Source organism: Zonotrichia albicollis, chromosome 1, assembly GCF_047830755.1.
Source record: "Zonotrichia albicollis isolate bZonAlb1 chromosome 1, bZonAlb1.hap1, whole genome shotgun sequence".
Classification (NCBI taxonomy): Eukaryota; Metazoa; Chordata; class Aves; order Passeriformes; family Passerellidae; genus Zonotrichia; species Zonotrichia albicollis.
Window position 1 is genome coordinate 117,087,754 of NC_133819.1, and position 15,309 is coordinate 117,103,062.

Below are 15,309 nucleotides of genomic sequence, written 5' to 3' on the forward strand. Positions count from 1 at the left end.
GGGAAAGCTGTTTATCCAGCTACGTACTAACAATTTTTTCTGATTCTAAAAGGCAAAGATGTTTAAGATTTTCCCTATGTGTGGTTTCCTACAAGGCCAAAATTCTACTTAAAAAACCCATCTTTTTAATTACATCATGATCTGTCATAATTACAACTAGTGACTACTTGACACTTGGAAGTCCATATGCCTTTTATACAAAATACTAGCATTTATGATGCCATCCAAGTACTTCAGAACATTTCCTCAGAGATAGGAAGATGCCTGGCAAGCTACAAATGGAGGAGTGAAGTGTGCTAACCACACCTGCCATCTTAGAACTTAATTCCTCTTTCCTATAAAATGTTTCTTACAATCCCTTGTTTTTCTGGCTTGTTACAAGAGTAATGATGTATGGTGGAAGCATTGCCTGGAGGAGTTAGAAATACGTTTTTAAAAATCACTCAGTACATAGAAAACCTGCCAACTCCAAAAATAGATTACACAGTATTTTTCACAGAAGCGGTTTCAAAATGAAACTAAATATACTGGTTACTACAACACAAACCACAAACTTCTCTGGCATAGACAGTATTAAATGCTTGAGTTTGTTTTTGACTGCAACAGCACATAACTTAGCAAGGCTATCAATTTTAGGCATTGGTAAAGACAGATTTTAGAAATAAACAAGAATATTTAAAATCGTATTCCCTGCCTCAACTCTATTCTATCCTGAAAGGAACACATGAACTTTTTTAACTTTTTTGTTTCTTTTAACTTTTACAGCTTTGGAACACTTATCAACTGAAATTTACCAAAATTTAAAGCGCATCCCCTTGGTAAACTCTAAGAATGAATACATGCACAACCACAACTCTTGACTGAAACTTTAAGACAATATTTCAGGACACCTTCTGAAAACTATTTGATGGACACACAGCACAGTCAAGAGTTTTCACAAAGCTGAACTGCATGGACCAAGATAGCTTTGCCATTACCCCAAAATGCTGCAGAAAGTAGATGAAAGCAGTGCAAAAAAAAAAAATCAAACTAAAGATGATCAATAAAGTTTTATTACAGTCTATTCTTCTTTTTCATTCAATTCTAAGGTTTCCCTAAGCTCCATTATAAAATGCACAGGGAAAAAATGTTCTGTTTATTGAATTAATGACTAAATTAAGTCATTAACAGTTTGCAATTTCCAGCATCAACAGTCTCACATTAATGCTAAGTTTTTGACACTAATTAGTTCGGTTTTCAGTTAACTTCCCACTCTTAGATTATAGCTTTGAGGAAAAATACCATTAAGGAACATAGGCTTGCTCATTTATGTAACCTCACCCATTTATACATCAAGAATCTATTATATGCATGTCTTACCTGGCTACATACAACAGAAATCCCTCCAGGTGTATTCCTAAAATATAAAGAAGATATTTGAAATTATGGGAATTTGGGCTTTAAAGGAAGTTAAATACATACAGTATTCCAGATTTACCTACCTTGTGAAAGGGTTATTTGCTTCATTATCTTCTGGGGCTTTTATACTACTGCAATCCCGCAACGGTATCTGCCGCAAGTCATAAAAATACATGGTCTTTCTTAAAAGCTTTTTAAAGAGAATCTTTAGTTACCAAGAAATTAAAGTTTGCACTGCTTACCTTGATAATAGGCTGGACATTGTCATCTGGTTCAAAAATAATTGACTTAGAACAGATTTTTAGAGAGCCTCTGAATTTTCTAAAAGGAACAACAAAAACAAAAAAGTTGTGCATACATTCAAGATACATGAGCCTAGAATGACTCCAAAAAGTGAAGGGATGTAAGAGTTTTGTACCTTTCATCTTTGCAATCTTTATTTATAATATGATTAGCTGTGTGCTGTTCAAAGTAATATTCTTCCAGGTTCAGAAGAAGCAGCGAAAACCTACAAATTAAAAATAAAAATCTTTTATTCTAAGAGAAAATACCATAACAGTTAGTACTCTTAATAAAACATTTTGGGTGTTCAGAAAGTTTTCTCTGATCTCTTTGCTGCACCCCACACCCCAATAATGAATTAATTTAACTTTTTAAAATAACAACCTATATGGAAATTTGTGTACATGTGAAGAAGATCAACAAATTCTCTTCCAACACATATAAAGTTAGATATTTGATTCTGACGTCTTAGAAGGAAACTATTCTAATATAACCAGGCTTTCTGCTTTAGCTCTGATCAATGTATGCCAGGTAAAATATGCAATGACACAAAAAGGTAGGGCAGGAACTAATCACTTAGAATGGATGGAATTAGATTGTTTTGAAGCAAAGCCAAATTAAACTGGTATAAAATGTTAAGTGAAAACACTGGTACAGATTTTACAACACGAGTGAGTCACTCAATGGATGCCCTCTGAGGAAGCATTACCTTCCTCACCAACCACATTTTGTACTTCCTCCACACCTCTGTTCAGCCCCCAGGAAGCCTTTTCATGGACTAATGTGATTAACAACAAACCTCAACAACAACAAAACAAAAATAGGAAACTGAAGTCTTTGAAAAGATTTAATTGCAGGATCATAGTAATGCCAGTATTGGTACCAAGCAAATGCAAATAGGCCAGATTAGGGGGACCATGGAAATGCTTTCTCTACCAATTTAAGTAAAACTGCTGCAAGTGATCAAAACCCAACAATTTTCTAACAGGGTGAACACTCAGTCACTGAGTGTTTTAGCTGTAGAGAATGCCTGTGGATACTGGCACAGCAGGAGGAGCAAAAACAACCTCAGTTGGAAGTACAACTTATTTGTGTGAAGTGCTGATCTGATCTGCACAAGTACTTAGTATTTATTTACACCCACATTTTGAGCTTTTTGTACTTCGTTCATGATGTGCTTCACTAGAAATGCCTGTGAAAACACTAATAAACACCAAGTGTCCCCAGAGCAGTATTCAAACAGTAGTAAATATGTCAGGAGTTCACAAAATGAACTGAGTGAATTGAACAGCCTGTTCATTAAAAAAGCAGATTTCACAATGGAAAAAAAAACAGTATTGAAAATATATCTTTTGTACTTAAAGATTGTGTTGTGGCTGTTATCTTAAACAGAACATAACAATACAGGTTTTACTGCAACTACAAGTAACAGTGGCTCTATATGCTCAAAACTGTGTTTCCAAGATACCTTGTCTTACTGCTCTGCTGCTTTTTTAAAATGGCCTTATCTTAACTTTCCTTTCTTGAAAACAGTCTTTTTATGATCCCATTTTGCTGGTCTCGGCTTGGTTTTCTTTGCAGTGTCTACTATGGGGCTTTGTTTTGGATTTGTGCTGAAAACTGTTGATAATTCAATTATTTAAGCACTGAGTGTGTTTAAACAGAGTCAAGGCCTTTTCTGCTCCACCCCACTCTGCCAGCGAGGAAGGTGAAGGTGCACAAGGAGCTGGGAGGGGACACAGCCAGGACAGCTGACCCAGGGTTATTCTGTGCCATATGGAATTATACTCAGTTACTGTGGGGAAGCTACTATGTTTCATATCCTATTATATTCAAATTTTCAGCATAGCATCCCACTGAAATCATCCAAACTTAGAATTTCTGATTTTGCAAACTCAGATCTTGCAAGTTCTATCACATTTTTAAAGCTTTTTAATAAAGCTATGTTAGGATGTATAAAGAGCAATTCACCAGTAAAATGCTCTTCTTCTAGTATGTATAAGCGCACTATGTATACTATACATATAATTATTATTATTATTTAGGTAATAAAAATATAAAAGTCAAGAACAAAGGTAGCATCCAGGTTTGTTTGGAAAAAATCTATCCTCTTTCATCAGGAAACAGCCACTATTGACATAAGGAACATGAGCTTCAGACAAATGGCATTTATGGTCCCAAATTTTTTTTTTCCAAGAAAACTATAATGCCTGTTTAATAAGAATGCATGTCTGAAATTATTCATGCTTGGTCTTTTTCTTTTATCTCCACCTATTCTTTTAACTAACTCCTCACATTTTTATATTCTTTCCAAATTCACCTGTTGACAGCACTGGTATTTACTATATTTTTAAGTTTTTGGTAAGTGCAGGCATCCCTCATGTATTCAAGACAGACGATGTTTTTAATATCAAAACATTGGCTGTTATTCACAGTAACTATAATATGCTCAACATAAGCCAAAGTACATAAAACAAGAGAGTTCTCTTTGAAATTTTTCATTATAACTACCTCTATGAAACTATTGTATCTTTGTATGCTTGTCACTTTATAAATCAATTCACCTTCCCAAAACCAGAAGCTGTAGGCAAGGATTTGAGATATGCTTTCCCCAGCATAACACTTACTGCTGCTGAACCAGATGGTGTCATGAAGGAAAAAAAAAAAAGTAAAGATATGCACAAAAACTCAAGATAAACTCTATGTAGGCTACATAGGTACTATGGGGAAACTGCAGGTTTACTCCTTTTTAAATACCATGTTTGCTAGCAGCATCCAGTTTATCTTCTGCTATTCTCTCTGTGTCTCTCCCACATGAGTACTCATTCTCCAGGCTTACAGAGACAGCATGGCTGTAGAGCTTCTTGCTGGAGACCAGCAACCTCCTGTGCAATGATCTCCTGCTCACTGACCTCAGCTTTGCTCTCTGGAAAATGGGTTGTAAGGCTGTGCTGGAAGCTGTTAAAGCATTTTTCCTCAAACACGGTCCATCATATAGGCTAAGTGCATTTTGCATATTTATCTCCCCTTCTCACTCTGCAGAGCCTTCCATGTAATTCTGAAGCCTCTTCCTGGCATTTCTACGTTTGCTGCTACTCTACTTGCAAGTCCACTTACTCCAACTGCATTTTGCTATATTGTGAGGCTGCAACAAGTCACTTCTGCAGGCAGACAGAGCCCAGATATCAAATCTCCACAAATGTCACAAAAACTGCCCCTTTTAAAATCAATACAATACCATAAGTGAAAGCAAAATTTTCAGACTTGCATCTCACTAATGGCTAACAAATCTAGACCAGTTCAAGTTACTGCTAATAATGAACTCTAAAGATTATGATGCATGATCTCTGGAATAACCTTCTGGAATTTCTCAACTCATCCTAGTCTTTACTGCTCAAGTATTTAAACTTAATTTGCCTGTGTTAATGATCCATAGAGCTGTCAAAGAAAAGTCAAGTTTCATCACATGTTACTAGAGTACAGTCAGCTTTTTATCTTCACAGAAGTAGTACCTTTCACATAAAATAAACAGAGCCACTGATAGTTACTGTATCAACAGGGTCCCGCTGGAGAACCATCACTGCACATAATGATGCTTCAGGCTTGCCAGGAGGTTTAACAAGTATCTACAAACAGCAAGGGCACAGATCACAACTCTGGCATGTTGTGAAGTGTTGTGAAGGCCTGAACAGTGTTGTGAAGGCCTGAAAAAAATCAGGAGATCAATCATAATAGCTATAAAATTACAGCAATGGGGATCTTCAACATGCAACTAAGCAGCTGGCCTTTGGGCTGACTGCCTTCCAAAGAGCTAAAGGAAGTATTCCAAAGACACTTGTGATATCAAGATGATCGGCACACCAAATTTATATACTATCAACTGCTGTGTGGTCCTACAACAAGAATTTGTATGAATACATTTAAAATTAAAATTTAGCATACTTTTAAAATAGTAACGTAATTCTGCACATGATAGGAAGATTTAAAAAAAAAAATCAAAAAGTAACAGTAGGCAGAGAATGCATGAGGTACCCTGTATAAGAAACTGGTTAAACCTGTAAGAGTTGAAAACTATATTTTGGTTTTCAGCCACTGAGCAGCTGTACTGTTCCCAGTGCTGTGTAATTAACAGCACACACTGTAAGCCCATGACTTTATCACACTGACCTGGAATAGCAACCTGGATCAAAAAAATCAATGCCAACACAAGTAACAATAAGTAAGTCTGTCCCCAGTCTACCCTTCCTTGCCTTCAAGTCCAATCCCAAGACGTAAAAACCTCTCAATCTAAGCAATTAGTCAGGCAAATCAAAAGTTTTAACTGGTAAGGTACAAAAATGCTTTGTATCTCAAATGAAAAAGGGTTTTAATTTTTTTTTCATTTTAAAATTATCTGCAAGAAGCAGCATCTAAAAAAACCCCAACAAATAAATCAATAAACAAACAAAGTCCAGTTCTGGTTCTTACATATTCGTAGAAGATCCCTTCAAGTTTCTATTAAACACCTTTGCCTGGTGCTCTAAAACTTTGTATTCCTGTAATACAGTAACAAACAAGTATCACAAACAGAAAAGGATCCAGTTTGAGACATTTTTCTTATTACCAGCAAGTGGTAATTTTGATTCATTTTCAAAATTAATAGCCCAGTTGTTAATCAAAACTTCCCAGTATAAATAATTAGTGATTTTTTTTATTAAAAATCTACTTAGAGAAAGGTAATGCTATAGCTTGGAAAGCAACTCAATAATCTGTTGACACAAAATTATTTGAAATCCAGCCATAAAACTCACACCCTAAAGTTTATTACAGGATGTTTTTCTGCTTACGCCCTAATAAAGACAGGTTTATGCCCACAAATGTTGTGGCCACTATGTATTCAATGGTTTGCAACACACTGATTAAGTCAGTAAACCACAGGCATGTCTTCAGGGATCACTGACTGACCTTTTTTTTCCTTCTATAATGAACTTGACATACCAGGCTATCCAAAAAAAAAAAAAAAAAAAAAAAAGCCAACATGTTTTGAAAATGACACAGACACAAATTAGACAAGATTTTCAAAAAAGTTCAAAGCCCATGGAAGTAGCTGTAAGGGTTGAGATTCTGCAAGATGTTCAATGCCTTATACTATAGCCTCTTAACAGTCCAGCCTTTATCCTCAATGTCTCACCAACAGCAAAAAAACTGCCAGAGAGCTTCCAAGATGACTGTATTTTCTTACTACATGTAATATTTGAAAAATAAAAATTGAAGGAAAAAAGAAAAAGCGGTAGCTTTTCAGTAGCTTTGCTAGTCCCACACACTTGTAATGCTTTAAAAACTACTTCCAGTTGTGGAGACCAGCCAATTTTGACTTAAAAAGTTATCACATTAGCAGATAGTCCATAATGCAAGCATCTATTCAGAGCTGTGGAGTTTTCCCAGGATAGTTTTGTACATGGAAGGGTACACAAAACACCAGAAACAGTACCATGAGAATGGGTCAGGCACAAGAACAAGGTGGTCAGGAAGAAGATTTACCCTTTGGAATGCAGCAAACCCACACAGCCTATTTTCTTGCTATCAAGAGATGCTAGGAATGAGGTAATTTCCCTTTCCAGTGTAAAATAAATCAGTAGCCACCACTACACTATGGGAAAGCTTTGAGTTTTAGAGTGGGTAGAAAGGCACTTGCATTAAACTTCAGGTGTGTAACAGTGTAAGTTCTACATCCAAAAATCAACAGCAGCAACATCTTGGAGAGGGAAGAAAGAAGAACATGTTAGATAAGGGAGTATCTTTTATTATAACAACTCACACAGCTGGAAAAACCAACACCACCAACTTAAATAACACAAGGAGTCTCCCAGTTCCAAAATGGAAAAAGATTTTCAGCCATAGTTGTGTCTGTCTGTCCAAGGGTGTATGTTGCGGCAGTGGGAGCTACAGCAAGAGATGACTGGTACAGTGTAGACACACACATCTCTACCTCCTCACAGATAACTTTAATGGAGGCTTTAAGAGCTTTTGTGCTGGAACATCTTCAATCCCCACACAGTGTTAAAAGTACACAATATCTGGTAAAGAATTAATTTTTTAACAGTCTATAAGGAGCTGTTTGAGCTTAAAAGGTAAGCACCTATACTTAAGGGGAGAGGCAAATTAAAGCATGCCAACATAATTTAGCTTGAAGACCTATTTCAAATTCCTGTTTTTGTGTACTCCCAGAAAGATTATATTAAGAATAACTGAAAAATTCATACACCAGTCAGTGGGAAGGTATTTTCTTATGTAGGGAATCAGTATTCCTTTGAGAAGCAGCTACAGGTAAAAAAAAGAAAAAGGTAACCATCTTGCCAAGAAAAACAGAACTTACTTCCTTTTTCAAAGAGCTGGCAAATAATTGCCACTCAGAAAAGGTCTGAGGAATATGAGTCAAGAACACACCCAAGATGCATAAGAAAACTCGGCACTAAGTAGCAAGAAAACACTTGCAAGACTTCAGCTTGTATGATGTCATTCCCAATACACAAGGTTTGGGAACCCAAAGGCACCCACACATTCCTAGCATTGTTCTGAGTATGCAGCCAAGAAGCCAATCACCCTTCACAAACTACAGCCTGGGTTTGTAACTCCTGCCAAGATGCTGCAAAATATTCTCCAAACAAAAGTGTGCTGCATCAGGCTTAGTCTACTTGGGAATTTTACTGTTCCTCTGCTTGATGTGCATGTCCCTCTATATTTCAGTCTGCAAATACTCAGATATTTGACAACATCTGGGGGGAAAAAAAGAAAACAAAACAAGACCACAGTTAATTTCATATACCAATTTCACCTACCAATTGAAGCACTGGACTTACTCAAACTGGACACAGGAATGACCTTGCAGGGACCAGTGCCATGGCAAAATCTTGTTTATTCCACTCACGAAAGGTACCCATTGATCCTGCTTTAAAATCTGTGATTGAAGCCTTACTATTTTTGTCCTTTCATCAGAAAAGCACATGCTGGAAACCTGCTTGGACACAAGGGTTTTGAGTGGCTGATCCAACACACCTTGCACAATCACTCAACCTGAAACTAAAGTACAGTCCTGATAACAGAAGGAAATTGTCAGGGATGAAAAAGCAGGGCAGCCCAATCTAGCAGCAGCACACAGCTATGCAAAACCAAGTCTGAAATTAAACCTCCTCCCAACACGAACAAATTATCTTTAGGCCAGCTGTAGGACTCATTTGCTGATCTTTGGATAAAAGCCTTCATTATGCACATTTTGTCTCAAGAGAGAAAGATAAGGCTACTGACTAAAAAAAAATTAAAAAAAAAAAATCCAATGGCCAAGCAACCATCACACCAAAGATCCATCTGCAGCACCTACATTCTGCCAGGAGGTTCCTTCATGTGAATGATGTTTCCAGCAAAGAGATGAACCCTCCCATAGGAAGCCAAGCAGGGTGCAAGACAAACCATCAGCACTGCACAGAGAGACCCCATACCAAGTGTTTGCACTTGTCTGCACTTGGGCTTACTGCCAGCAGAAGTGAGAAATCAATTTATAAAGAAAGCAACGACCCGAGCCAAACACCACATCATCTAATTTGATGTTTTGTAACGACAATTGTTTGTAAAAAAGGATTGCTGTTCATGAAGGATTAATATTTTGGGGATTAAATAAACTGTCCTGGACACAGGACATTTCAGCATTTTCTTGTTTTCTTCTAGAAAATGGCATATACTCAGAAGAGAAGGTTTATGTAACTAGATATTAAAGTGGACTAATGACTTAAGAAGAAATATTTTTTTTCAGATCACTTAGAACTAATCTGATTTTCCTTCCCCCCAAAGCAACTGCATAAGAAGATTAACTTCTTACTTACCAAGTTTCACACAACTCTTAACTGGAACTTTTACAGCTTAAAGTTCTGTAGAAAGCAACATACAAGTAACCAAAAAAAAAAAAAAAAACCAAACCAAAAACCTAACAAACCCCAAACCAAAACACTCATCAAATGCAGTTGCCACAGAATTTTAGAAGTCCTGTACATTTCACTAGGAGATATCTTCCCCAAGGATACAAAGATCAAGCAAAGCTTTCAAGCAGAAGTTGGTGTCTCTTAACAGCTACCCAGCACCCAGGGAAAAAAAATTCTCAGAATCCTTCAATTAAGTCATAACAAGTTATTTTTTTCTGTTTTAAGATAGAACTATAAGGACAACAAGCAACAAATATACAGTGTTTCTGATCTGATAATTCTAAGGTCAAAATATTTTAAATCACTTAAATGCTTTTAAGGTTTCCTAATTGAGCAAAGCACAGGAAAAGAGGAAGAGGGAGCGACATGATATAGGGTACAAAACTTATACATTTACTTAGATTTTATACTAATATCAATTGTTAGGTAAGGGAAAGAAACAGAGAAATGGGTTTGCAGATACAGGAAAAGCTGCCAGTGCAAATAAGACTGACCTTTCATAAGCTGCTCAAATTACAAGCTCAAATAATAAGATCCTGATATGCTTTCAAGCAGGAGCAAAGAAAAAAGTTCTCATCAACAACGGTAGATCAGTAATACTGACATTGATATGCTGAGTTTGGTCTCAGGGCTTTTTAGAAGAGATATGGACCCTATTTAGGTTCTCTGGGACAAGTCTGATTTTTGGCCTTTTTTTTCAGCTTTCCAAAAAAAGAAAAAGGCTGTTTACATTAAATCCGTAACACAGCTAACACAGTAATTTTACTTGCTTTTCCTACAATTAGAATAGTAAGGCTTCAATCATTAACTCATTTTACTTGGTCTTCCTACAATTACAATTAAAAATATTTATCTTTTCCTTCAATACCGGAAGTTTGTCCTTTCTGCCTGCAGTCCTTCACACACACATGAAACCACAGCAGCCCCCCCAAAGCAACAATATACACAAGAAGACAAAACGTGATCCAGAACACATCTGCACTTAAAAAAAAAAAAAAGGCAAAAAACCCCCAACAAAACACTTCAGAGGATGTGGCAGCTTCATAGGCTGCACAGCTATGAATCAGAATTTATATGGACAGAGTGAGTCCAGCTCTTCATCATGTGGTTTTCTCATCAACAATAAGCAGTGCTGTGTAACCAGCAGAGACCTGCGGCAAGAATTGGCGCAGGGCTCCCACGGGACCAGCGTGTTGTTTCCCTGGTTCCTGCAGCAGGAGACACCTGGGGATCCCTGATCCTCCATAGAAAGTGGTGTCCTGCTGTGTGACCCATGCCGACCTACTGCTCCCACAGAGATTTCCTATGTGGAAATGTTAGGCTTGCAAAAGATTTTGAAAGTTTTTGACAAGCCAGATACAGCGAAGCCAGGGAAAAGGAAGTGAGACACTACCTAAAAATAAGAGAGTGAATTCAGGATACACTCAAGCATGTGTTCAGAACAAAACAAAGATTACAGTCAGCAAACAGGAGCGCGTAAATTGAATTTAACGCTTTAAAGAGACAACACAGAGTCTGTAATTCAAGGGCTGACAGTACACTGACTATAGCGTTCAGGAAAAAAAAAGGAAAAAATATCACAACAAACTACAAAAAACGACAGTGAAGCACAGCTCCATGCCACAAGCGCAACTGAGAACAAACTAATAAAGACGCTATTTTTCATGCAATTTATGCAAGGCAAGCAGTATTCCTGTTTTTCCAGGTCCCTTCTACACCCTTTTCAGCCTTAACTCAGGGGACTCATCAGCCACCTGACGTCCACAGTGACAACAGCGAGGGCAGCACAGTGCCCCGGCTCTGCTCCCTGCGCCGCGGCCTCTCCGGAGGCCCCGCCGCCCGCAGCTCCGCCGGGGCCTCCGAGGGGCCGGGGCCGAGCGGGGGCGGCCGGGGCCGGTGGGGCAGTGCCGCTCACCTCTCCTTGGAGTACAGCTCCCGCTCCAGCCGCCGCCTGCGGATGAAAGCCATGGAGCCGAGCTGCCGGTGCCGCCGCCACAGCAGGCCGGGCCGGGCCAGGCCGCGCCTCAGGGAGGCGGGGAGAGCGGGCCGGCCGCGGCCGCAGCCGGGCTGGGGAGCCCGGCCCGCCCCGTTCGTGCCGCCGGAGAGGCGGGGGAAGGCGGCACAGGGAGAAGGCCGGCGGAACGGAGACAGTCGGCCCCGAGGGCTCTGCGCCCTCGCCCGGGCTGCGGAGTCTCTGCGGGCCGTCGGGGCCTCCGCGGCGCGCACGGAGGGAAGCGCACGCTGTATTACATTGTGAAACAATTTCCTTACGTGGACTAAAATAAAAGTTTTGAATGTAGTGCCACTGCAGTGAGATCATTGTGCCCGTAACGCGTGTGACAGACGCTGTCCGGGCAGGAGGTGTGTTCAAAGCCTGGAATCACAGAACGTGCGGAGCTGGAAGGGATCCAACTCCCTGCCCTGCACAGGGCATCCCCAGGAGTCACAGCCTGCCCTGAGAGCATTGTCCGAACGCCTCTGGAGCTCTGTCAGGCTTGGGGCTGTGACCGCTTCCTTGGGGAGCCGGTTCCAGTGCCCAGCCACCCCCTGGCTAAACAACCTTTTCCTCATACTCAACCTGAGAAACCTCCCCTGACTCAGCTTCATGCCGTTTGTTCAAGTCCTATCACTGCCTAGAAAGGCCTTTATGGAAAGAGGAGTGGGGAAAACGCCAATCACTAGTTTTTAAATCTTTAAAAATTTAATAGTAATAAAATGGTTATAAAAATAGTAATACAATTAGAGTAATAATAATTTGGACAATTTGAATTAGGACAATATGAGACAATAGAAACTAAGAGTTACAGATGTCCAGGTACCCATTTTCTGGACGGCACAAGCCCGAAAAAGGACACACGTTAAGAAAGGATTAACCCTTAAAAACAATAGCTTGTTGCATATTCATACACCTCATCATACATGATGCATAAATTCCATTCAAATACAGCATTCTGTCTGGTCATCGTCAGCTTCTTTCTCTGAATCCTAACAGCATCTTCAATGCAGGAACAAGTTCATTTCTTCTGATAAGAGGGCAATAAATTCTTTTTCTCTGAAAGATTTAGGTGTCCTGTGGCTATCTCGCTGCGAGTCCTTTCTTTAAAAAATGTATTGTACATAGCATAGTTTCTATTTTAACATTTCTTATAACCTAAAACTGTATTTAACACACTACTTAGAATTAATACAGCATTACTTTCTAAAACAACACATGTAATATTCATTTCAATGTTTGTGAACAGTCAATCATAAAATATGCATTTTTCACAAAGAGTTAAGTAAAATCTCTTTTTCATGTAAAATCCCTTCAATTGATAAAACTTCCACTGTATCTGAAAATTACTAGCTTCTAGACCTCAGGAGATTGTCTGATGCACTTTCTGCACTCAGATGGATTCAGGTATATGTTGACTTGGTGTTACCCAAATATTTTCAATTTGTGGGCATAAATATGAGAACTGTTGTATTTACAGAAGGCAGGTTTACTGTGGCTAATTGTCTTTCAGGGTTCTCTTCAGGAGTACTTCACAGAATCTAAAGAGGCAACAGATCACAGTTTGAAAACCACTTTTATCATCTGCATTAAAAATTATTTCTCTTATCAATTTTTAAAAGCACCTATTTGAAGAAAATCTGCAACATTTGCATATAGCCTGTACAAAATTCTAGCAGCATCTGTGGATATATATTTATGCAATAGCCAACCTGATTTTTTTTTTGTTGCATTCCTTGTCATATTTCCAGTGGAAATCGTGAAGTCACAGAATCATGGAGGAGCTTGGGTTGAAAGGGTTGAAAGGAACCTTTAAAATCATCTAGATCCACCCCCCTGCCATGGACATGAACATCTTCTGTTAGACCAGATGGCTCAGGGCCCCATCCAGTCTGGCCTCGAAAACTTCCAGGGATGGGAAGCAGGGATCCACCACTTCTCTGGGAAGCCTGTTCCAGTGCCTCACCATCCTCACAGTAAAGAATTCCTTCCTCACATCTAACCTAAACTTTTTCTCTTTCAGTTTGACACCATTACCCCTTGTCCTTGTCACTACATACTCTTGTAAATAGTCTCTGTCTTTCTTGCAGGCTTCATTCAGGTACTGGAAGGACACAATTAGGTCACCCTGAAGCCTTCTCTTTTCCAGGCTGAAGAATCCCAGTTGTCTCAGCCTTTTTTCAGAGCAGAAGTGCTCAATTCCCACCATAATCTTGGTGGTCTCCTCTGGACTAGCTCCAGAGGCTGATATCCTTCCTGTGTTGGGGACCCCAGAGCTGAATGCAGTACTTGAAGGTGAAAGGTATTTATGTGCCTCAGATATGTTTTAATAAATATTTTTGTAGAAATATATACTTATAATTGTTTATATGTGAGGATATGTATATCATCCTCTCATAGACTAAACACTTTTTTTCACTTTTCTTATAGACTACACTCAGAAATGATTTATTCTTCCAGCTTTATTCTGCCAAAAAAGTCACATTCCAGTATGACTTTTGCCTTTATCTTAGGATATAAGGCATCAACACCAACTAGAGTGCAGTAATTATGCCCCATGTGTTACACATCAGAGGAACGTTCATAAATACATCCCAGTCAGAACATGCTTGTCCTATTGTGACAGCAATTTCTGCTCAGAACTGATTCTAACATAATGCCATCTAGTTCTCCACTTTTTCTCCTACATATATAAATAAGTTCTTCTCAGGTATATTTTGCCATGAGGATTTAATCCTGCTAAATTTAGACATTTATCCTTGTTAAGAAAATAGTTTTGAAATTTGATAGTCTTCTAGGTCTCACAGTGGTGAGAATGAGGTTTTTTAATGTATCCATATTCTATTGCATCTTGCAAATCACAAATGAAAATACTAAATAGAACTGTAATGACAACAGATCCTTATGGGTTCTCATTGCAGGTCCTCTCCAAGTCTGATTTTTGTAAACAATATGCCAATTGCTTGGTGCTTTTATGAAAATTATGTTTCTTTTGCTTTTTGTTTTAATGAAGCTGTCATGGGACAGTATCTAAATGATACTAAACTCAAGACCTACGATACTTACTGTTTCTCTTTTTCGACTGAATCAGTGAAATTGATTGGGCAAAAAGCAAAAAGGGCATTAGAGTAATGTGAGAGCATCTGTTCCTGACAACCTTATGGTAACTTCTTAATTGTGAAACTTATTCTATATTTTTCCTTGACATGAAAATAAATCTGGATTGCTTTAGACCAGGTTTCCTTAGATAGATAAATTTTATCCTTTTCTTGTCTTTTTAAACCTATATAGTGTTTTAGTAATTCAGAGATTGTTTTTGATATATTATTAAGTAAATTCATTTAGGCCCTACTAACTTGATTACATAAAATTTATATAGTTTTTAGCTCATTCCTTCTTTAAGCTCTGTGGTAAGATAAATTTAACTAAGTATCTGGGCACTTCTAATGTATTTCCAGAATATTTTCTTTTTTGCATTTTATACTCCTTTTTACCTGTCACTCATTTTGTACTGTAGGCTTTGTAATTTTACTCTTTTATTCATATTCTTTTATTTTACCCTTCAGTTATGTCCCCTTATTGTGACTTCTTTCTTCAAATCTTTGAAGAGCTTTTAATGTGATGTTAATACAGTCTACTTAAGCTTCCTTTCCTTCCTTTTGTTCACATCAAGATAGCTTGCTA

The 15,309-nt window shown here is 38.4% G+C and overlaps 1 protein-coding gene across 2 annotated transcripts in view; it reads right to left on the bottom strand.

Moving 5' to 3' along the window:
• Window positions 1–11,838, bottom strand: part of NSMAF (neutral sphingomyelinase activation associated factor) — a 45,064-nt gene extending 33,226 nt beyond the window's left edge. For both annotated transcript variants that reach the window (XM_074551317.1, XM_074551309.1), the window contains exons 1-5: window positions 11,548–11,838; window positions 1,817–1,906; window positions 1,641–1,719; window positions 1,482–1,549; window positions 1,360–1,396 (exon numbers count right to left, since the gene is read on the bottom strand). In XM_074551317.1, coding sequence (XP_074407418.1) covers window positions 1,360–1,396; window positions 1,482–1,549; window positions 1,641–1,719; window positions 1,817–1,906; window positions 11,548–11,600 — 327 coding nt within the window. In that variant the 5' untranslated portion in view covers window positions 11,601–11,838. The remainder of the gene's footprint in view (window positions 1–1,359; window positions 1,397–1,481; window positions 1,550–1,640; window positions 1,720–1,816; window positions 1,907–11,547) is intronic.
• Window positions 11,839–15,309: the final 3,471 nt, after the last annotated feature.